The following is a 15,311-nucleotide window of genomic DNA, read 5'->3' on the forward strand; positions in this document are numbered from 1 at the left end:
GCAGCGGAGTTGAGAGCGCTCTGGCTACCGCCTGCAGGACGGAGACATCACATCCATGCACGACTTCACGTTACACGTCTGGGGATGACTAAAGTATCTATCTATCTAGTCTTTAGCAGTAGCTGCATTAGCCTACCGTAGTCTAAGGCAACATATCATACAGTTTATGAAGTTGTGCGTCTATGAGCAAAGTAGAACCATATGTCTACTTTGCTCATAGACGCACAACTTCATAAACTGGGAAAAGGGTTGTTAATGTTAAACTCAAAATGTATGTGCTACATAATTCAGCATGTCTGCGAATTATGTAGCACATACATTTTGAGTTTAACGTTAATGTATAACGTTACAAACTAGGGAAGGGATTTTATCAAATTCATGTTCGCTGATGTGATGCTTGGTGTAGTTAGCAAAGTTGCTGTTCTTAGCTTGTAGCTTAGCCTACAATGCGCATTTCTTCAGATAACTGTCATTACGTGATGCATGTAACATGCTCTAAATAGGCAGTGGTTTATTTAACGTCACATACTTATTATCTGTTTTATTTTCAGAAACACACACACGGCCGAATTGGGACTGAACCGACTTTTGGAGCTGAATACGATGCAATAAAACTAGAGAAATGTTAAAAACATTGCAGAAGAATTAAGGATACTGCTTCTTCATGACTTGTTTAAATGTCATTGTAATTTATTTGACGCATGCTCGCGTTTAAAAGTGTCACGCATAGCTGTCCCTGATGTTACAGCAGCTCCTTGTGGAAACGGCAAAGAGTGCACATCCGATGAGATTTCTGACGAGGAGCAAGCTCTCTGCCTCACCAGACCCTTACTGTTTATTAATAAAACAATGATATAGAATAGAAACATCTGGAATCTATTCCCATTTTTTTTTACGGACCGGCGAGGGGGGGGCGGGGTTCCATATGTGTTGTGCATGCATTACTTGAAAAGAACTAGCTCCAGCTATGTATAAACAGTGAAGGTAACGAACTCTTAAACATGTGAAAAACTTGAACTTGAAGAAGTGAAAATTGAACAATATGAACTATGAATATTGAACAACTTGAAGCTACATCTATCAAGTGTGAACATGTTTAACAAAATATGGGAACAAATCATGGGAACTAATAGTGCATTACGAACATAATCAGTGGGAGCCCTGTGCTTGTTTCCCTGCAACAAGAAGGTTCCATCTGGGGGTGATGGAAGATAGTGACACCCTCAGTGTGTTTGAAATGTCCAGTCAATTGCGCAATTTGGTCTTAGTTGCAGTCATTGCCGAAAACCCGGCCTCGCATAGATAGGCCTACGTGGTGGGAAATGGTAGCAACGTTTTCAGCGCTTTTACGGCTATCGGGATATTCTGCTTTGGTTTGGATCCAAAAATCCGCCAGAGAGGTTTCCTCATACACACTCTTAAGACCACCGTCATTTGCAATTTCGATCAATTGCTCTTCCTCCTGCGCTGACAAGTTAGGACTATTCGGGATATTGACAAATGGGTAGCAGACCCACTCATTGGTTTGCCGTGGATCTTTGGAGGATGGGAAGTAACGCACAAACTCATTTGAAAGCGCAACAAGGTGATCGCGCACCAGCTGCGAGAGAAAGGGCCCTGCCTCAGTCTCTCCCAAACCCCCACTACTGTTTGGAACATATCAAATACACCCCGTTCCACTCGTCGTCCCCACAAATCAAACTTGGCTTTAAATGCAGCGACTTTATCTGCCAGTTTAAAGACAGTCGTCATTCTCCCCTGGAGTGACAGGTTGAGGTCATTAAGCAACCCGAATATGTCACACAGGTAAGCGAGTTTTGACACCCAGTCCTCATCACTAAAATGTGCAGCTAATGGTGACTTTTTTTCTGTAAGAAATCTCTGCAGCGGCTCTCACAACTCAAACACTCTGGCCAGTGACCTGCTAAAGATGCTTGTTTTTTGTTGCTCATTCTAGCAGTTTAGCTAACTTCGTGTGACACTACCGTTCGCCAAGAACTGATCAAGTGATCAGGACTGATCAGGACTCCCTGTCTGTTTCACCGACCAGGACTGCAAGAAATCTAGGAGTTGTTCTTGACAACCAACTAAACTTCTCAGATCATGTTGCCTCAGTCGCCCGGTCATGCCGTTTTGCACTCTACAACATACGGAAAATCAGGACTTACTTGACTCAAGATGCTACCCAACTTCTGGTTCAGGCAATAGTCATCTCACGACTCGACTACTGCAATGCCCTCCTGACAGGTCTCCCAGCCTGCGCAGTGAAACCACTTCAGATGATCCAGAACGCGGCGGCGCGCCTGGTCTACAACCAACCCAAAAGGGCACATGTTACCCCGCTGCTCATCCAGCTACACTGGCTACCTATGGCGGCCCGCATCAAATTCAAGTCTCTAACGCTTGCCTACAAAGTAGTCTCCGGTTCTGCTCCCACCTACTTGAATGCCCTCATACAGACTTACACTACCTCCAGACCGCTGCGCTCCTCTGACGAACGACGTCTAGCTCTACCACCGGTACGCTCAAGCCAATCCAAACTTTTCTCATCTGTTGTTCCTCGTTGGTGGAACACACTGCCAGTTCCTACAAGGGCAAGGACCTCCTTTTCCACTTTCAAAAAACTCCTGAAGACCCAGCTCTTTAGAGAACATCTACTCTCATAGCAACACTTACAACAAGTCTTACTGATCCTAGCACTCACCAGCCGTTTTAAACTGACAAGTAACTGTTAAAAACAGCACTCACCGACGCACTTATTCTTACTGTACTCTAATGTTTTTTTTTTAAACTGTCCTAAAATTGTGAGAATTGTTCTAAAAACGTACTGTTTACCATGTTGTTAGTCGCTTTGGTTAAAAAGCGTCAGCCAAATGTAATGTAATGTAATGTAATGTAAAAGTGAAGTGAGCTGACCTGAGGCTGCGCAGCGCTGAATGCAATATGTAAAAGTGTTGAAGGCGGGACAGACAGACGTAAGAAAATAGACCTTGCAAAATGCAAACATGCTTGCAATCAAACAACTGCATATAGGCCTATGTCATGTAAAAACGTGACATTATTGCGAATTAAATTGAGTTTAGTTTGCATGCATTTTTTTTAAAACTCATGTCGTAGGCTACGGCCCGGTTAAGGAATGTCCCGGGCCGCGGCCCGGTGGTTGGGGACCGCTGTGCTACGGGACATGCCCATTAAAACGTCGTATTAGTTTATTAAGAAAATGACACCGTAGATGTGAAAGCAGCACATCCTAGCCTGGTATAAATGTTCATGTCATCATTAGTGTAATGCATTCGGAGGACACAACTTCACTCACCTCATATACATGCGTGTATATGAGGTGAGTGAAGTTGATTGTGTAGTTGTAGATCAAGTCATTAATTCATGTTCATTTTCCGTCTACCTCTCTCCTAGCAACGCTGAGACTTACAGGATGTAATACCATACCAAATCGCGCTTCATGTTTTTTTTTTTTTTTTTTTTTACCATCGCGGAAATATAAACGTTGCACGCATAACGTTGCGGTGACCATTACAGGACGTCTTCTTAAAGTCTCGTGGACGTCTTTTAGACCTCCCAAACAGAGGTCCGTGGGACGTAAAGGGAACCCTACACAATTTCGAGGAGGTGACGTTCGCCAGGGGACCTTTGAGGGACGTCGCCAGGACTTTATTTTGTTTACTGGGATGCCAGTCCAAGCTCTGTGATATGCCTGTATAAGTGTAATAGTTTTAAAATCAGTATTCAAATGACTAAATATTTTAGCTACTAGTAATTTTGCAGATTATAAAATACTAAACATTATTAAAAATATTTTATATTTAGATTCCAAAATATATGAAATGGAAACATAAACCATCATTTTCCATGTATGTGTGTGTGTGTGTGTGTGTGTGTGTGTGGCTAGGATGGCCACGGGTGTGAATGATCACACTATATTCAATATTACTGATGACATGAAGGTGGTGGGAGCTAGAGGTCTGCGCGGGACTGATTTTTCAGTCCCGCTCCCGCAATATTCTGTCCCACTCCCGCATAAATGTGTCATTTTTAGTCCCGTTCCCACCCGCATCTGTAACATGATGTCCCGCTCCCGCCCGCTAAAGCCCGCATGCAGGAGGGATAGCCTATTCAGTTTTTCTTTCTGTCTCACGAAAGGAGCACACACACCTGAGAAAGACTCCAGATGTCAGTTTCTTGGTTCTGAATGTAGGCTAACAACTGAAGTAGGCCTAGGCCTAGTCTGGTGCCCTCTTCCTCTGTCATGCTTTCGATTTTTGAGTTTTGACAATGAGCAGCAGGAACAAATTGAACCCACGTAAACGACAATATAGGCTATAGGCCTGCTATCCGTCAGTTACGCTTAAACCCCGTTTTTTAATGCTGCCTAACAGAACATCCAGCTAAACTATAGTTATGAACAGTACTTTAATCATTTCCGTATTTAATTTTACGCACATATTTAATTTGCGGGAATGCAGTGAATCATCGGTTTGTCCCACACCCGCGAACTCACCTCTCTCATCCCGCCCGCTCCCGCAAAGAGCTTTCAAAAGTTGTCCCGCGCCGCACTCTTTTGCGTCGGGACCCGTGGGTCCCGCGGGTTTACCGCGGGAGTGCAGACCTCTAGTGGGAGCCCCCAAATCAAATTTTTTAAAAGTATCATTCTTGACTTGGTATCGGTATAGAGACGGTATAGAATAATTTTGGTATCATAACAAAACTTGTCTCCTGTATATTAAGGAAGAGCATTTATTTATTTATGTACGATACATCATTCATTCACAAAGAAAATTGGTGTCCTCAAAAGTTGGATTTTTTCCTAATTTTTTCAATCAAGGCATTACGATCAATTTCCAAAAGATGATTTTTTTATTCCTCTTTTTAGTCAACTTTAGCATGGGTGTGTAAACTTATGAACACAACTAACTTTCCTTTGTTTCTGTCTATTATTTGGAAGGTCAGCTTTGGTTTGGATGTGCATTTAATAAGTTTTTTTTTTTTTTTTGTAAAAAGCAACTAACCATGTCTGAGGGTCCACAACCTTTCAAGCAGCACTGTACAGTATGTATAAAGCTTTATTACATGAGCAAATTTAACATTGTAAAATAAAATGTGTAAAATGAATACAAGCCAAAATAGAATGTACTCCAAAATTATATTTGTTACTTTTTATAGAAGGAACATCTGAAGAATTCAGATGGAAAAGCCTCTAAACGCCACCTCCATCAAAAATGAGATAACGATGAGTGAATGCTGTCTACACATAGTATACGTTAATCAAATAATTTAGCTTCAAAACCCGCTAAATACCACTCTCTTCCTGGTCTGAAATATCAATTTGTAGGCAAAAACCTGATAAAAAAAGCCAATTTAAGAGAAAACTGTCAGATGGATTTAGAGGCTTTTGCATCTGAACTCTTTATCTGGTATTTCCTGAAGTCTAATGTTGTAAAATGCCTGAAACTTTGGTGTGTAAATGCCAGAGCGAAGAGGTGTGGTTGGGAGTGAGAGCGAAGAGGGAGAGGAAAACCGGCAGCAGAGAGAAACACGAGGGGCGCGCACACACACACACACACACACACAGAGGAGGTGAGAGAGGGCAGGAGGGAAAAGCACAAGAGAGGAAACCCTCTATCCAATCTATTTTAAAACAGCCACAATGGACACTTAACCATCAGTGACAGCCTGCAAGTTCAGCTGAGACAAACTGGGAAATCTTACCTCTAATTGAATAAAAAAAAAAAACTAAAAGAAAAAAAAAAACTTTGCTTGGTCCGATGCATCCAGCTACAGACTTCGACCTTTGCTGAGTTTAGCAAGGAGCCTGATGACCACCACCAAGCTTTACCAAATTTTACACAACGCCCAGGTACGACGCTCGTATAACCGTTACTCTCATTCAAGGGTCGGCAAGTCAAACTGTCACTATGTGACGTGAAGGATTTCTTTTCACAATTGTTTTGTTCTCAACCAAGGAGGTTTTCAAGTCTTCCCTATTCCTTTTATGGCCAGGATTGTCATTGTGTAAGCTGACACATTTGCTATCAGAGCAGGTAAGATAGTGCTACTGTATTTACTTTAATCCAGAAAATATTCACCTTTTTGGACAAACTACAGGGTCTGCAGGTCGTATGATCATGTAGTACTTCACTGGTCATGACTACTGGGGAAAGTTTGAGCAAGTATTCAATCAATTGTTTATGCATGCTGATTCATTTCCATGTTCATGTTTGCATGTCTGAAAGTTATTTAAGCTGTAACATATTGGCAAGTGCACCAAATGTGGTGTTTGGTCTGGCAATCATCCATCTTCCACCACAGGGAGAAGGCTCTGAACAAAAATTGGAAACAGAGTTCCCAGATTGGATGCTGAATCTAAACTACCCTGCTATATCCACTCTCGAACAAGCAAAGACGAAAAACAGATCACTTTCCATCTGATTCTGTTTGAAGACCACGTTATGGAAATATAACCAAAATTTCACTGGCTTTGTTCTCAACTACATTTTTAACATTACTGATCCTAAATCAACCAGTCTCTTTATTCATTTCTAATTTAAAAAGCAGGGATATAAAATGTGTCATATTGTCAACAATAGTGATTCTTGCATTTTTATCAACAATTTTATGTTTTCAATTAGGCAGACCAAAAGAGAACTTGTGATGACAAAGGCAAGCCATTGTGAACATTAACACTTCCACAATTTGTTTAAAACACTTTATTTCACTTGCTTGACTAATCCATCCATCTATTTTGCACCATAGCCCCTGGTTATCAGCAGATGGTAAAATAAAACAGATACAAATATTTAGTTCCTTTTACTGGTACCAGTAGTCTTTCACAATGGTGAAAACACCATACCACAGGTGAGAAATAAAATATTATTTCTGAAGATTATTAGCATTAATCTAAAATAACTTTTCATGAGTAACTGTCATCTGCATGTTTGTGTTTGGAACAACGGATGACAACTGGTTGAGTAACTGAAAAAAGCTTAAGTGTGGGTCTATCGTCTTAAATTGCATCCAAACCACTGTGATCTTTGGATGAGAATAGCAACTGCTGTGTACTTATTCCACTCAGACTAATAGGGCATTGGCAGATCCGTATTTTCTTTCTATTTATTAACACAGTCATACTGTGAGACACGTTCGTCCAAGAGCTAGCATGACCAGCTGAAAAGACATTACAAAGGATCCATAGTTTGTCATAGCTAAAAACAATTATCCTCATAATGTTAGGAAGTAAAAACAAGGTTGTCTCACTTCAGTCTAGTCTTCAAATCAGATGTAAGGCCTACCTGGCAGGTTGAATGCATGTCTGCTTTCCAAATATTTGTAACAGCTCCAACTTGTTTTCAGTTTCACATACACAATAAAAACGCTGTCAATATTACATGTTTTAGAAGTAGAAGTGTAAAATAATGCAATAGTAAATTCTAGTACAGTATGAAGGAGCAACTGAATAACACTACAAAGTGTAATGAAAAGGATCACAGTATTTTACATGTTTGCCCACTTTTTGGTGAGAAACTATAGAACACTGTACAACAGAACCAATTGACACACTGTAAGTCACTAGCAAAACTTTCCATCTTGTGTTCAGGTGAAGACTTTGTGTGTTCTAATGCTGCTGTGTGTCAACCTTGCCATGGGGGATGTCCGTGGCCCATGTAGGCACTCCCTGACCAAAGACCATCTGCTTCATATCAAAAGTCTGGTAAGCACTGCCAAACACCAATACAAGAAAACTTAGAAAACTTAGAATGCAAATGTGCCAGCACATGACTCAGGTAACTGTAAAAGGATATGAAACACAATCCATTTCTTGAAATCGTTCAAAACTATTGGTCATGAATTGTAGCTCTAAATCTCTTCATAATAGTCTGTACTCTCGGCTGATCGGTTCTCTCTGTGCAGCCATAGTCTGATGTTCCTGATAAAGGACTAATCCTGGATAAAAACTTGTTTACAGCCCATGCTTTCCAAAAAAACGCTTTCAGTGAATAATTCTTTCAAAACAAAATCTAGTAAAACAGATGACATACTTGCCTGAGGAAGCAACCATCAAAACAGAAAATCGTCAGTCAATCAGAAAAAGGCCAGAATCCTACTTCACATTTCCTTTACCCGTACAGATAAACAACCAGCTGCAAAGTGGATGTTTCATTACCTACACATTCATTGAAAGGGGGAGCTTGGTAAGTGAATGAAAGCCCAGCATAAAGGCATATAATTACATTTACATCATGTTTTCATTTTTATTTACTGCTCTGATCTCAGTAAATCCTAATCAAAGTATTTAAATGCCTCTTTCAATCTCATAAAATGCCTTCATTACCTATGTCCTACCTGATCTTCTGTATTAAGAAAAAATATTAAAGGTGCTATATGTAAGAACAACCATTACTGTCCAAAATCAAAACATTTGAGAGCATTAAGTCAGCTAATCCGGCAATCCAAATGCTACTAGCTGTGTGATTGGTGGAGGGTGGCGCAGCAGGCCAAAACACAAACTCAAAACATTAATTGAATTATGAATATCCTGGCTGTACCATTGTTGTTAGTGAAGCCAGTGTTTGAAAATAACATGTTGCTTTAATCTCTGATGCCATATTATGGTCATTTTATGATTTATTACAATAAATGTCTTACATAGCACCTTTAAATACATTATCTCCTGACTCCATCACAAGCTACTTATGTTGTTTGATTGGCTCCTAATCTGCCTTTTTTGTTTCCCTGTCTGTCAGAGTAAGGTGTGCTACATCAAGGCAGCCCTGCCCTGGGCACTTGAGCTGCTCAGTGCAAATTTCCACTATGTCTCAAGCTCAGAGAACGGGCAGAATGTGCGTGCCCTAAAAGGATTAATCCTCAATATCTACTCCCAGCAATGTGCACCCGTCATCAATGAGGAGGTAGAGGTGAGTGTCTGCTTTTGAATTAAATTGAATAGATACCAACTGCCTATATGCTAGGCTCCTCCAGGAAGGCTTTTCAGCAAGCATATACATTTTCGATGGACTGTCACTTGTGTTTTAGCAGCTAGTGAAAGAGCATGTTAAAATGCTGAAGGATTTATGTGTGCGTCAAAGTTGAATAAAGAGTTGCCCTGTTATCCTGCATAAACAAGATATTTAGTGTCTGAGAGAACATGAAAGGAGCAGAATATAACAGAAGATGCTGTTATACTGATGCTACATCTAAAATATATTGCTTGTTGAAGAGCCTTCCGTGGCATTTAAGTCCACCAAGTTTCAGTCTACCTGCATTTTTGTGAGGTCACAGTGACCTTTATCCTTGACATTTAGTATGTGACGTTTAGAATGGGACATACGAAGACCTATGTAGATGTACGAGTATGTACAAGTAATGGACAACCCAAAAACACAATGGCAAAAGTTAGCATGCAAACCAGCTAGCTTTGGACAGTGCTCTCTTGTAACACTCAACAACTCGTTGACGGACAACTTGCTGGTTGATGAGTATGTCACACTACAAGACTGTTCAAGACAGAATCATTCCCAACCTTCATATTTGGGACCCACACTGGAAGTTTGTCAAAATAATGCCAAAACAAAGCTGAACCTGCATAAAGCCGTAAATTCACTTTGCAGTACTGCAAAAAATGTGTGAGAATGTGTGTCCTGCTTGGCAAATTTGGTGGATTTATTGGCTACATAGGTTTCAAAGATCTTCAGAGAGAGTCCTTCAAGAATGATTCAGAAAAACTACAGTATATGAAGTGCACTGTGACACTGTAACTGCAAAAGGCTCACAAAAACAGCTGTTTTAGCTTTACCACACAAGTTTGTTGTTAGTGATTTAAAAAGGTTTTACCCATACACAAAACTGTGTTTGCCATTTGACACAAGGGTTGGACTTTAAAAAGGGATTATTGAGTTTAGCAGATCATCATTACCAGACCATCATTATCCGTCATTATGTCATAATCATTGGTTGAAAGGATATTCAAAACACACCCATGACTGATTAAGAAACATAAGAACAACAACCCTTTTGTGCCCAGCTCTTGATCACAAAAAAATCACGGAATTCAATTAGCGAATGTGGACTGGACACGCCTTAAATGTCTTTAAACTTTGTGCCTCTAACCAGACGTTTCAGATCACTAGTAGGGGAGATTATGTGAAAAATCGTTACAAGGATACAAGGAAGTTTATTGTCACATGCATATAGTTACTGGAAGTAAGAAATGCAGTGAAATTATGTCTGGTGTCAGCCTATTTGTGCAAAGTGGTGGGGGGGGGGGGGGGGGTAAAAAGTGCAGTAGAAGAGGGGTTTAGTAGATTAAGTGGCAAGGGCTGCATAAGGTGGGGGAGGATTGGAATTGGGGGGGGGGGGGGGGGGGGCACCAACAAGGAGCACCCAAGAGCAACAGGGGCAAGGAAAAACTCCCTTACCAAGGAAGAAACCTTGGGCAGATCCACGGCTCAAGGGGCTAACCCAACTGCCAGGGGTCTTGGTGTGTGTGTTGGGGGGATGACAGGGGAGATAGGATAGTGTGCTGTGTATGTGGGGAGAGGGCAGTGTGCAATGTGTGTTGGAGAAGCTTCCTCATGAGACAATGTGCTGTGTATTGGGGGGGGGGGGGGGCAGTGTGCTGTAAGTATGTTGGGGATGTGTGTTGGAGAAGCTTCCTGATGAAATAATGTGCTGTGTATGTAGGGGAGAGGGGGGGGGGGCAGTGTACTGCAAGTATGGTGAAGGGACTTGTACTATTGCAAGCAGAGTACTGTATGTATGATGTATGTGAGTGATGAAGATGTGTGTGTGGGCGGGAGGGGAGTGTAGCAGTGACTGTGTAGTGTGCGTGTGGGTAGGTGGGGGCAGTGTGCTGTAAGTATGTAGAGGATGTGTGTTGGAGAAGATCCTGAAGACAATGTGCTGTGTATGTAGGGGAGGGGGGGGGGGGGCAGTGTGCAGCAAGTAGAGGAGGCTTACTGTAGCAAGCAGTGTACTGTATGTATTTGAGGTGATGACAGTGATGATGTAAGTGTGTGTGTTTTTTGTGTGTGTGTTGGGGATGGGGGTGGATGGGGGTGGGCAGAAAGGCTAGGCAATCAAGGACATGGGTAGATGGAGGAGAAATCAAAGATAATAAATAAAAAGTTCTATGGAGATGTGCAAAAGTTGGAGAAAGTCAGATATGTGTGTGTGTGTGTGTGTGTGTGTTTTGACGTGTGATGAAATAAGAAAATGAATAAAGGTCTATAGCATAGGGTGAGGGATGTAAGTGTGCTAAAAGTCTTGTTGGTGTGTGTGTGTGGGGGGGGGGGGGGGGTCATGAGTGCTGAGGAGTGAATGAGTGCAAAGTCAGTATAGTGTGAGTTGAGAGTTGGGAAATGTTTGAGAGTGCTGAAGAGTGAATGTGTGCAAAGTCAGTATAGTGTGAGTTCAGAGTTCGGATGGCCTGGGGATAAAAACTTCTCCTGAGTCTCTCAGTTCTGGCTTTGTGACTACATAGGCGTCTTCTTGATTTCAGTGGTAGGAATAATCCATTGTTAGGATGAGAAGAGTCCTTCAGAATCTTTTGGGCTCTTAGGAGTACTCTTCTGGAATAGATATCTTGTAGAGCAGGGAGTTGAATTCTTATAGTACGTTCAGCTGAGCGCACTACTCTCTGCAGAGTACTACAATCTCTAACTGTGGAGTTCCCATACCAGGTGATGATGCTACCAGTTAGAACACTCTCAACCGCTGAAGTGTAGAAGGCCTTCATGATGGATGTAGAAACTTTGAATTTCCTTAGCTGACGAAGGAAGTAGAGTCGTTGTCTGGACTTCTTCAGAACATTGAGTGTTAACAGTCCATGTTAGGTCTTCAGTAATGTGGACACCAAGGTATTTAAAACTTGTGACTCTCTCTACAGGTTGCCCGCTGATCATTAGTGGGGTGTAACTGTAGTTCTGCTGCTGCCTTCTGTAATCCACTACCATTTCCTTGGTTTTATTGATATTCAGTGTCAAGCTGTTAGATTGACACCACTGTGCCACATCATCAACCTGATCCAAGTAGAGCTGTTCATTGTTGTTACTAATCAGGCCCAAGATCACTGTGTCATCTGCAAACTTGATGATGGAGGTATGACTACTGTTGGCTTTGCAGTCATGTGTGTAGATGTTGTACAGCAGTCGACTCAAAACACAGCCTTGGGGAGCACCAGTGCTGATGGTTAATGAGTCAGATGTCAGACCCCCCACTCTAACCACTTGTGAACGGTTGGTGAGGAAGTCAAATATCCAGTGGCACAGGGTGGTGTTTAGTCCTAAGTATACGGTGGATAGAAGCATGCCATTTGGTAGATATGTTCCTTGGGTGATCCTAAGACACCCTAGAAGGTGTGCCCAAAAATATCTCAAACAGGAAGTGAGTTTATAAAGAAATTGAAAAATGCTGCGCTCCCCGCCACAAAATTGGCAGCTAATTCAAAGACCACCTAAACAACCTCTTAAAAGCTTCACATATGGTATACATGTTCCTTGGGTGATCCTAAGACATCCTAGAAGGGGTGCCCCAAATTATCTCAAACAGGAAGTGAGTTTTTAAAGAAAGTGAAAAATATCACACTCTCCATCACAAAATTGGAAGCTATAATTCAAAGACCACCTAAACAACCTCTTAAAAGCTTGAAGTTTGGTATATATATTCCTTGGTTGACCCTAAGACATCCTAGAAGGGGTGACCAAACATATCTCAAACAGGAAGTGAGATTTTGAAGAAATTTAAAATGGCCACCCATATAATTAACAGCTGATTTAGAGGCCACCAAAACAAATTGAAATTTGATATATGTCCCTTGGGTGATCCTAAGTTATCCTGGAAGATTACTCAAACGGGAAGTGCATTTTTAAAGAAATTGATAAAAGGCTGCACTGCCTATCCACGAAATTGGCAGCTTTTTCAAAGGCCAACTAAACAACCCCTGTCTTGTCTTGTCTTGTAGATATGTCTTTGTTTTAAGCAGACAATACGGCTACACTATGGCTACCTATATATCCACCAACTGTCTCAAGGATACTATAAACACAGACACTCGAGCACCTCAGGCAGACCTCATAAAAAACATACAATTAAGCACAGATAGTCCCTGCAACTTCTTAAGACACAGTAAAACACCACACTAGATTACATTAGTCCTAGTCTACATACTGCATATATGCATCTATTCACATGCTCTGGCACATTGGCATAATACTGTGCAAGGCAACCCAGCATCCTGGCATCGGCACTTTCGAGAGCAGAGAGGCTCACCTTTGCTGACACATTTAAGAGGTTCTCCACATACTTTGGCTGCCTCTGGTAAAAGTGTCCATAAAGGTGTCCAAAGATCATCTAATTTAGTCCATCCATATTTTTCAGGAGAAGACACTGACTGGGTAGCCTGCAGACCTTTGGACCAAATGCTAGCTTGGTACACTGCTCTATTTGAATGCTGTATCAGTGCAGCCTGTGTGGGAGGGATATTTTCCGTTGAGAAATGTTCTCATTGACATATTTGAGAAAACAAGTCCTTCCTGAGATCATTGACTTTTTCAAGATCCGTTTTCTTATCATAAAGAACACAAATGTACTTGTCCCGCAATGCAAGCAGTTGCTGTCATAGCAATGAAGGTATCCATTACTTCTGGAAATGGTTTCCATGCTGCCCACCCTTTAGAAGGAGTCTGCTGTTCCAGAGGTAGCCACCCCAGCATCACATAGTGCAGTTGTTCAACTACTTCCATCTAAAAGTTATCTGATTGTGTTCCATAGAGCCATCTCTATGTGTAACCCACTAAGCATCACAAACCTCTCTCTCCATAACAGTCTGGATCACTCCACTGAACCATTTTTGTAAATGTATATAGTGGTAGGTCAAATGCCATAACTGGGACCTGGCCGGGATTTAGGTGCTTTGTCAATTGTTTTACAACATTCATGTCATGTCTGACCATGGCAAAGCCGGCAGCTTTTTCATAAAAGAGAGGAAGTAGTGAGTTTATAGCAGGTGGGTCAGACAGGTCTGACTAAAGTGAAGCATCAGTTTGATTGCATACTCAGCCCACTTTTCCTCCTCTGTTATTGCCCATGCTAAGTTCACCACAGGTATTGGTTTGGTTAACTTTTGGCACTAAGATGGCCTTTGGTTGACAAGTAACAGCTGGAGTTGTAGTGTATACTTCTCTGGAAGACAGAGCATACAGTATATTTCTGCGCTTTTTGAGCTGGCTGAATGCATATTTGCTCTCTAGCACCTCGGATCGGGAGGCGAGCATGCTAGTAATTGAGCTAAAAGCCCAGGCTGCTAGTTCTCTCACCAGCACGTCAAGATATCATGAAGGAGGTTTACTCAATGTACATACTGCACAGCTAAATACTAGCTGGCTACGTTACTGTAGTACAAATCAAAATTTTGTAGCTTCTGTAATGTTATTCCTGAAATAACGGTACAATACCCCCCAGGAAGCCCCACAGATTCACAAATGCTCACCCCAGGTGATCATGGGGATACAATTAGCCTAGGGATGCCTTTGTTTGCCTAGATTTAGCTTGATAATTGGAACCCAGCTAGTGGTTCTACATTGGCTAATGCTAACGCTAACACTGGCATAACATTTGGTCAATGAGTTGTGTCCCTATTTAGGGCTTGATCTCTGCTCATGTGGACATTTTAGCAATAAACTGTCTTTTGCAAATGATTAAGTGATTCTTCCAAAAGTTTTAAAAAATATTTATGTTATGCATACATAAATAATTAACTTCTCAGATGAGGATTAATTTGGGGAGTCATGTCATTCTGACCATTTTAAGCCTGTTTTCCCCCCATTAAAGCTGTATAAAAGGCATGTAAGATTATTTTCATGGGTTATCTTGCACATATTATTTGTTAACCATATATATATATATCAGTGTTTCCCACAGAATAGGATTCAATTTGTGGCGGTAGCTGACTTGGACAGGGGGGCTAAGCATGCTAAATTCGACATCCAAACAGTATTCTAATGTTAGCTTTGAGATACTGCTTGATTGCATAACTTAACTTAGTTTAGTCTCTTCAATGTAGCCTACTATGTTGTGATAAGACCTTAGCAGAGTTAACTTCAATGCTAGGAGAGAGAGCGGGGCGGGGTAAGGAAAGGCTGCGTGCTTAAAATGCGCAGCTCAATGGCAATGCAAGGATTTGATTTCAATTAAATTAAATTAAACATAAAATATTAATCTGTGGCGGCCGATTTGGATTTCATGGCGCCCCGCCACAGATTAGTCAATGTATGGGAAACACTATATATATATATATATATATA

At 41.4% G+C, this 15,311-nt stretch overlaps 1 protein-coding gene across 2 annotated transcripts in view; it reads left to right on the forward strand.

Moving 5' to 3' along the window:
• The first annotated feature begins 5,580 nt into the window (after positions 1-5,580).
• csf1b (colony stimulating factor 1b (macrophage)) overlaps positions 5,581-15,311 on the forward strand; it is a 30,642-nt gene continuing 20,911 nt past the window's right edge. Inside the window, exons 1-4 of one of the 2 annotated variants that reach the window (XM_042099427.1) lie at positions 5,581-5,872; positions 7,610-7,723; positions 8,142-8,204; positions 8,757-8,927. In XM_042099427.1, the coding sequence (XP_041955361.1) occupies positions 5,831-5,872; positions 7,610-7,723; positions 8,142-8,204; positions 8,757-8,927 (390 nt within the window). In that variant the 5' untranslated portion in view covers positions 5,581-5,830. Of the gene's footprint in view, positions 5,873-5,941; positions 6,057-7,609; positions 7,724-8,141; positions 8,205-8,756; positions 8,928-15,311 lie in introns of those variants that run through there. The other variant, XM_042099429.1, reaches the window with a different exon arrangement.

This window comes from Alosa sapidissima, chromosome 7, assembly GCF_018492685.1.
Source record: "Alosa sapidissima isolate fAloSap1 chromosome 7, fAloSap1.pri, whole genome shotgun sequence".
NCBI classification, from domain to species: Eukaryota; Metazoa; Chordata; class Actinopteri; order Clupeiformes; family Clupeidae; genus Alosa; species Alosa sapidissima.